A 7,184-nucleotide genomic window follows, 5' to 3' on the forward strand; every position below is an offset into this window, starting at 1 on the left:
TGACCCCCGGACCCCCTCTGGGCCTCCGCCCTCCAGGCCCTTCCGGGATCCCCGCCCCCTGAATCCCTGGGGTCCTCTCTGGTCCCGGAGTCCCTGCCCCTAGCCCCTAGGGGCAGAGCCGACCGGCCCCTCCCCACTTCCGCGAGGGGGCAGGGGCGGGGTCATGAAATGGGCCCTTAGCCCGGGGGCGGGGCTTTTCCTAAGGGGCAAGGCCAAGGCATCTCGAATTGGGGCTGGCAGGGGCCAGGGCAGCGGGTTATTAAGGATGGGGGTGGGAGGATTCCCAGGGTATTGGGGTCAGGATGGCATTAGCCCAGCTCAAGCCGGGCTGGGCTGACTCAGCACCCTGCGCCGGCCAACCCTAGTCCCTGAGAGCTCTGCTTTCCCTTGGGCAGAGATGGGAGATGGCGCCGGTGTTGCCCCTGGTGCTGCCCCTCCAGCCCCGCATCCGTCTGGCACAGGGGCTCTGGCTCCTCTCCTGGCTGCTGGCGCTGGCCGGTGGCCTCACCCTCCTCTATAGCGGGCACCTCCAGGTCCAGCTGTGGCACCTCAGCACCTTCTTGGCTCCCTCCTGCCCATTTGCTGCCCTGCCCCGGGTTGCCCTGGCAGCTGGTGCGGTGGCTTTGGGCACAGGACTGGTGGGTGCAGGGACCAGCAGGGCCAGTCTGGACGCAGCTCAATACCCTCCCTGGCGGAAGGTCCTAGGCCCGCTGCTCGTGGTTGGCACTGCTGGGGGCGGGGGTCTTCTGGTCCTGGCCCTGGGACTGGCCCTGGCTTTACCTGGGAGTCTGGACACAGGGCTGGAGGAGGGCCTGGGGACTGCCTTGGTTCACTACAAAGACACAGAGGTGCCCGGACACTGTCATGCCAAACGGCTGTTGGATGAGCTGCAGCTGAGGCACCACTGCTGCGGGCGCCACGGGTACAAGGATTGGTTTGGGGTCCAGTGGGTCAGCAGCCGTTACTTGGATCCCAATGACCAGGACGTGGTGGAGTGAGTGTCTTATTCCCCTGCCCCCCTCCTCCTGGCCTCCTTCCCCTCCTTTTCCTCCTCCCCATCCCTTGAAACCCACCTTACCCAGATAGGAAGTAAATAGAGCCTAGTGATCGAGAGAATGGGTTACAGATCTGCTATTCTATCAGGTGTGTGACCCAGGGCATGTTACCAAACAGCTCTGGGCCCATTTCCTCATTTGTAGAATGGAGCTAATGGGACCGATCTTACAGACTTATTGTGAGGATAAATGAATTATGCACGCCCGGCACACAGCAAACCAGTCAGTGAAGGTCTTTTTCCTGTCTCCCTTCTCCATTCCTGTGCCCGGCAACCTTTCCTCCAGATCTCGACTTCCAGACGCCCTAACTCCCCTGCCCCCTCCCTTTGCAGCCGCATCCAGAGCAACGTGGAGGGCCTGTATCTGATCGACGGTGTCCCTTTCTCCTGCTGCAACCCCCACTCACCCAGACCTTGCCTGCAAAACCGGCTCTCAGACCCCCATGCCCACCCGCTCTTTGATCCCCGTCAGCCCAACCTAAACCTCTGGGCGCAAGGATGCCACGGGGTGCTGCTGGGGCACCTGCAGGGTTTGGCGAGCACGCTGGGCAGCATGCTGGCTGTCACCTTCCTGCTGCAGGTGAGTCAGCAAAGTGTCTGAGGGCTGCCTCCACCTGGGCCTCCTCGCTGCCTCCAGCTCTGGCCCCTGGGGCGGTGGACCCTCACTGACCTCTTTCCCTTTGCTTTTCCCCCAGACTCTGGTGCTCCTGGGCCTGCGGTACCTGCAGACAGCACTGGAAGGGCTCGGAGGAGTCATCGATGGGGAGGGAGAGACCCAGGGCTACCTCTTTCCCAGCGGGCTGAAGGACATGCTGCAAACAGCGTGGCGACAGGGAGGGGTTGCTCACAGGCCGGCACCTGAGGAGACCCCACCGGAAGAGGCACCTCCTAAGGAGGGTCCACCTGAGGCCTAGTGGCCTGATGGGGAATGGGAGGGGGGAAGGGGAGGGATGGACAAACACTGAAAACCTCACAACTCCATACCAAGGCTCCAGGTGGGGGAGGGGGGGTCCCTGGGATTAGAGGGGTTCAGGATAGTCACCGAGCTGGACTGGGGGCGGCAGGAAAACTAGGTGGCCGGGGCTTAGCCCCTGCGGCTGGAACCAGCGGGGAACAGAGAAAACACAGGGTGATGGGAAAGCGACACGGGAAGGGCTGGCGACTGCTCCTGGCACAGAGACTCAATAAAGCTTTTTGCACTGAAGCCACCGATCTTCCTTTCGAGGGGGTTGGGGGGCCCTGGGAGAATTGATTTCTGTCTGGTAGAGAAGCCAGGACTCCTGGGTTTCGACTCTGGGAAGGATCTCAAATGCAAGAGCCAGAATGTGTGGAATGAAGGAAACCACAGGCCCCTCCAGCTTGAGATCTTTTATTCTGGAGGTAGGAGAGGGGGTCAGCATGCTCAGGTGGGGAGGGTCCAGCCCAGCTCCTCCAGCCCCCCAGGGCATGCCCAGCCCCAGTGAGTTGCCCGGTTGCTCAGCAGCCCTCCCTCCTGAGTGCCTGTCCTGCTCCGCCCCAGACAGGGCTGACCTGGCTCAATACAAGGGCTGCTTGTCCCCAGCCTGTGGGCAGTGCCACATGGCAGGGCTGGGGGAGGGGCGAAGCAGCTGGGCCATGCCCTGGGGCTGAGGGGGCAGAGGGGCCACCGCCCCGGCTCTGAGGGGTCAGGACTAGGAAAACCGGATCCTGGGCAGGCCAGGGGCCCAGTCCGCCAGGTCTGTGCCTGAGGAGGTGGTAGTCAGGGTGGGGCCTGCCATCACACCTCGACAGCTGGGTCTGAGCCTCGGCCCTGCCGCTGCAACTGCTCCTCCTGCTTCATCTTGGGCTTCTCCGTCCGCGTATGCCACACCAGAACCTGTCCCAGGAGGCTTTCGGTTAGAACTGGGCCCTCTGTGTAGAGTGGACCCACTCACCCCCTCTACACACACAGCGTTGGCTCCAAAGCGTGAATGGCAGGAGGCTTTAGTGCCTCTAAAATAGAGGCCCCTCACCCGCTCTGTGCTACATGGGTGCCCAGGGGACCACTTTCCTTCCCTGGCTCCCAGCTTCCCCTGCAGTAGTGCTGGCGGCAAGGTTGAGTCCGGGCCCTGGAAGGTCCCTTGTGGTTCAAACACCCACCCTGTGATCCTCCTCCCCAAGGCCTTACTCCACTTTCCCCCCATCACCTTGCCGTATCCCAAAGCCGGAGTTCTGCCCACCTTCATCCCTTACCCGAGTGCAGTTAGCAGCTCGCGGCTCCAGGTCCTTGGGATCCACGAGGTGGCTCAGGAGACTGCTCTCCAGGTGGCCCCGGGGAGCAGTAGCATCAAACTGGGCGTTGGGCTTTGCCAACAGCAAGGGCAGGGCAACAGCGAATCCTGCCATATCCACTGGAAAGGGCCTGTTGGGCTCCCATGCCGTGTGGAAGCCCACAACCCGGCCATCCTGTACCCGAGGGCCCTCAAATCGCAGGCCGCCTACCAGCCCCACAGGCCACACCGAGACACCACGGGTCCAGCGCATCTATGAGAGGTCAGAAGAGACGAAACAGACACGGGGTGGCCCAGGGACAAGGGAGCAGCAGGAAGGACCGCTGGGGTCACTCTGGCCCACTGCTCCCCCTCCTCACACAGCAGCCTAGAGCAACACTGGTAACCAGGGCAACAGGCAAAGCTGGCCCCGCCTGGCCTCTCTCCCGATCTGCCCCCCCCCCCAAACCTCCACCTCCGGTGCTCACCTCTTCAAAGAGCTCCCGGCTGTAGGTGTTGTCATCATCAGCAAAGTATACGACTCCCCGGGTGCCGGCTGGGGGGGGGTCCTTCTCTCCCCCGACGGCGCCCCCTCCTCTCCGGAGCCAGTCCAGGGCCCTGTTCCGTTGTTCTACACCACGGGGCCGAACCCAGCCTGGCTCACCCTCCCTGAGCCGCTGGGCCTTGGGGGTGAGGACTGCCAGGTGTGTGAAGAGGAGGCCCGAGGCCGCCAGCAGCCCAGAGACCAATGGGGTGGGGCCTTCAGCATCCTCCACCAGCAGCCAGTGCAGCCGGGGCACCAGGCTCAGCGTCTGGGACAGCCGCACAAGCTCTGCTTTTTGCACCAGCCTGCAGGGGGAGAGACGAAGAGGAGGGCGAGGGGTGGGCACCGTTTACTCACTCCAGCCAGTATGCATAGCTTCTCCTGAGCCCCTTCTAGTATCCCCCGTGGTCTTTCCCCAGCCAATATCCAAACTCCTTTTCTCGCTTGTCAATTTCACACTGCATTCATTCACCTCCCCTGTTCGTACAGCCCGTGTCTGTCACTCACCTCAACCCAAGGGCTCTGGCTGTGAGAGACTACACGTTAAGGGGCACAGGCTTTGGAATCAGACAGCTCTGGGTTTGAATGCCAGTTCTGTTACTTATTACGTAAGACACTGGGGGGAAATGGGTCAGATCTCCCCAAACCTGTTTCCTCTGCTATCAAATGGGATGAACGGTACTTTACAACAATGTCATCTTGAAGATTAAATTATAATGACTTTCTAAAATACCCTTAGGACCAGGTCCTCTTCCTCCTGTGCTTGGGTTTCCAGATAGAGGTATTTAGAGGAGTCCTTTGCCTCCTTCCTCTCCAGGGAATTTTCCAGAGTTTAGACAAGAAACTGGGAAGGTGTGGCCCAGTTTATCCTTCTAGGCTTCTTGATCCTTCTTCAGATCAGTCTGTCTGTCCCAGGGTTGGTGCTGCATGTGTGTAAGGGGACGGGGTTGACAGCTGGCTGTGCCTAGATGGGTCAGCCATCTGATTCCAGGGAGGAGTTAGTAGGCTCTTTAGCGACGGACCCAAAACCATGTTCCCCAGTTGGTTTGTATCAATAATAAAGCTATATTTTAATAAAAAAAAATTAAAAAAAAAAAAAAAGTAGGAGTGCCTGGGTGGCTCAGTCGGTTGAGCGACTGACTTTGGCTCGGGTCATGATCTCACGGTTTGTGAGTTCGAGCCCCGCGTTGGGCCCTGCGCTGACAGCTCAGAGCCTGGAGCCTGCTTCGGATTCTGTGTCTCCCTCTCTCTCTCTCTCTGCCCTTCCCCCACTCATGCTCTGTCTCTCTCTGTCTCAGAAATAAATAAACATTAAAAATTAAAAAAAAAAAAGAAAGAAAGGAGAGCCCTTAGCACAGTGCCTGGTAGAGAGTAAACACACTGTAAATCACAGCTGGCGTAACTGGTGTGACATAAGGCCAAGGCCTTTTCTATTTCAATTGAGTCAGGGGAGCTCAAGCTTTCTCCCCAAAGGATCCCTGAGAGAGAGTGAACTCGGGCAAGCTCAACGTCTCTTTGAAACTATCTGGCTCTACCTTAAACTTTGGCAGGAGCTGTGTATTCGATTTCACAGTGTACCCCTGTCCATTTCAATGGAAAAACAACCATTTTCTCACACACCTTTGAGGAAAGATGTGGCTCATTTATCCTGTCACTTGGCATGCCCTAGTTTGAGAAACACCCCCTGGCCCGGTGACTCCCCAGACTCCTCCCCAACCCCCACCTCCTGGCCAGTGCCAGGCCTCCTGGGCCTACCAGAGCCCGTACCTGGCGTAGGTGGGGGTAACAACATAGATAGTAGGCAGGGCCTCAGGTTCGGGGGGCTGGGCAGGGGCAGGGGGTGGGCGACGGAGATCAGCCTGCAGCTGGGAAATCCTCAGATCCTTCTGCCGAAGCTGTTCTGCTGCTGCCCGCAGGGGAGGGAGGCAGTCACATGGCTGGCCTGGTCCCAGGAAGCAGGGATGGGGGCAGAGAACCACACACAGCACGTTGAGCATCCCAGAGGGGCATAACCTTCTCGTTCAACTCCTAGCCAGTGCAGTCATCTCCTGACAACTTCCCCGACAGCCTCTTCTACATCCCTCCCTGGTGGTCTCAATCAGCAGCCCTCTCCAACTTCAATACATTCCATCTGTTGCAGCTTTCATTCCGATATCGAGCTGATCATCTGCCTCCATCCCTTCTACCTGCTGGTCCTAATGTTGCCTTCTGGAGCCATAAAGAAGCCAATCTCCTGAAACAGGGCAGTCTTTTAAATACCTGAGGATCAAAGCCTGGTCTCTAAATCTCCGAGTAAGAGGCAACATTCAATCTGTTCCCTTGGCTATGTAACCAAAGACTCATAAAATTCATTGATTCCGTTATTGGATAAATATTTATTGAATGCTCCTCGTAGAAGGCACAGCCTTAGGTGCTGGGGATACAGCAGGGAGTAAAGCAGACATGGTCCCTGCCTTCGCGGAGCTTTCAGTTTAGTGGAGGAGGCAGACACCGAGCAAAGAAACACATTAGTAAAATCATTACAAATTGTGATAAGGGCCACGAAGGAAACAGTTAAGATAGAGAATAAAAGAGAATCCAGAAAAAAGAAGAGTTAATCTAGCTAAGGTGGTCAGGGAAGGCCTCTCTGAGGCGGTGACATTTGAGCTGAGACCTGAAGGATGAGAAAGAGGCGGCCAGGAAAGAGCTGGGAGAAAAGCACTGCAGCCAGAAGGCACAGGTTAAGAGCTTGAGGCAGCAATGAGCGTGGGCTTTTCGAGAAACTGTCATGCAGCTTGTGTGGCCGGAGCAGAGCGAGCGAGTGGGGAAGGAGATGGGGTTGGAAAGGAGGACGGCAACAGATCATGCGGGGCCTTGCGGACTCTGGGAAGGAGTCTGCATCTCATCCGAGGTGCGGTGGGAAGCCGCGGTGCGTTCTAGAGAGGGGAGTGCGCCCGGCGGCCGCAGAGGGCTGTCGGAGGGCCGAGCCGGCTGAATGGTGTCTGCGCGGGGGCTCATCCCCAGGGCGGGATGCAAGGCGGCTGGCGCCCTCGGACGGGCCCGCCGCACCCCCGCCCCGCCCCGCTCACCGAGCTGCACCAGCGCGTAGAGGAGGCCGGCGATCGACACCAGGAAGTAGGCGAGAAACACGTTCTTCAGCTTCAGCTTCATGGCCGTGCCGCCGCCGGCGCCCGGGCAGGCGGGGTCCCGGGGACACGAGGGGTCCCCGCCCCCCACCCGCCAGCCTGCAGACCCCGCCCCTGCAGCGGCCCCGCCCCGCGTCCCGCCTTCCTCACGCTCGTCTCCACCGGCTCCCGGGAGCTGGGGCCGACAGCGCCCGCCCGTGCCCACTTCCGGTCAGTCTGCACACCGCCCCCCG

The 7,184-nt window shown here is 59.3% G+C and overlaps 2 protein-coding genes across 2 annotated transcripts; one reads left to right on the plus strand and one right to left on the minus strand.

The window, feature by feature from the left end:
- Positions 1-255: 255 nt before the first annotated feature.
- Positions 256-2,258, plus strand: ROM1 (retinal outer segment membrane protein 1). The gene is made up of 3 exons (XM_003993512.6): positions 256-994; positions 1,388-1,634; positions 1,750-2,258. The coding sequence occupies exons 1-3, from the start codon at positions 405-407 to the stop codon at positions 1,966-1,968; spliced, it is 1,056 nt and encodes a 351-aa protein (XP_003993561.2). The 5' UTR covers positions 256-404; the 3' UTR covers positions 1,969-2,258.
- Positions 2,259-2,407: 149 nt separating this feature from the next.
- On the minus strand, positions 2,408-7,084 carry B3GAT3 (beta-1,3-glucuronyltransferase 3). Its single transcript, XM_003993513.6, has 5 exons — positions 6,895-7,084; positions 5,594-5,768; positions 3,771-4,131; positions 3,266-3,556; positions 2,408-2,909 (listed from the first exon to the last, which is right to left on the minus strand). Exons 1-5 carry the CDS (start codon positions 6,974-6,976, stop codon positions 2,811-2,813), a joined length of 1,008 nt encoding a protein of 335 aa, XP_003993562.1. The 5' UTR covers positions 6,977-7,084; the 3' UTR covers positions 2,408-2,810.
- Between the last annotated feature and the right edge of the window lie 100 nt (positions 7,085-7,184).

Source organism: Felis catus, chromosome D1, assembly GCF_018350175.1.
Source record: "Felis catus isolate Fca126 chromosome D1, F.catus_Fca126_mat1.0, whole genome shotgun sequence".
Lineage (NCBI taxonomy): Eukaryota > Metazoa > Chordata > Mammalia > Carnivora > Felidae > Felis > Felis catus.

What these genes read in the sequence shown, in the direction of transcription:
- B3GAT3 (XM_003993513.6), bottom strand. Translation starts at nt 6,976, where the DNA reads ATGAAGCTGAAGCTGAAGAACGTGTTTCTCGCCTACTTCCTGGTGTCG. An exon ending in GTTACCCCCACCTACGCCAG is followed by an intron (nt 4,132 to 5,593) that starts GTACGGGCTCTG and finishes CTCCCCCTGCAG; the next exon opens with GCTGGTGCAAAAAGCAGAGC. An exon ending in GAGCTGCTAACTGCACTCGG is followed by an intron (nt 2,910 to 3,265) that starts GTAAGGGATGAA and finishes CTCCTGGGACAG; the next exon opens with GTTCTGGTGTGGCATACGCG.
- ROM1 (XM_003993512.6), top strand. Translation starts at nt 405, where the DNA reads ATGGCGCCGGTGTTGCCCCTGGTGCTGCCCCTCCAGCCCCGCATCCGT. An exon ending in AATGACCAGGACGTGGTGGA is followed by an intron (nt 995 to 1,387) that starts GTGAGTGTCTTA and finishes CTCCCTTTGCAG; the next exon opens with CCGCATCCAGAGCAACGTGG. An exon ending in CTGTCACCTTCCTGCTGCAG is followed by an intron (nt 1,635 to 1,749) that starts GTGAGTCAGCAA and finishes CTTTTCCCCCAG; the next exon opens with ACTCTGGTGCTCCTGGGCCT.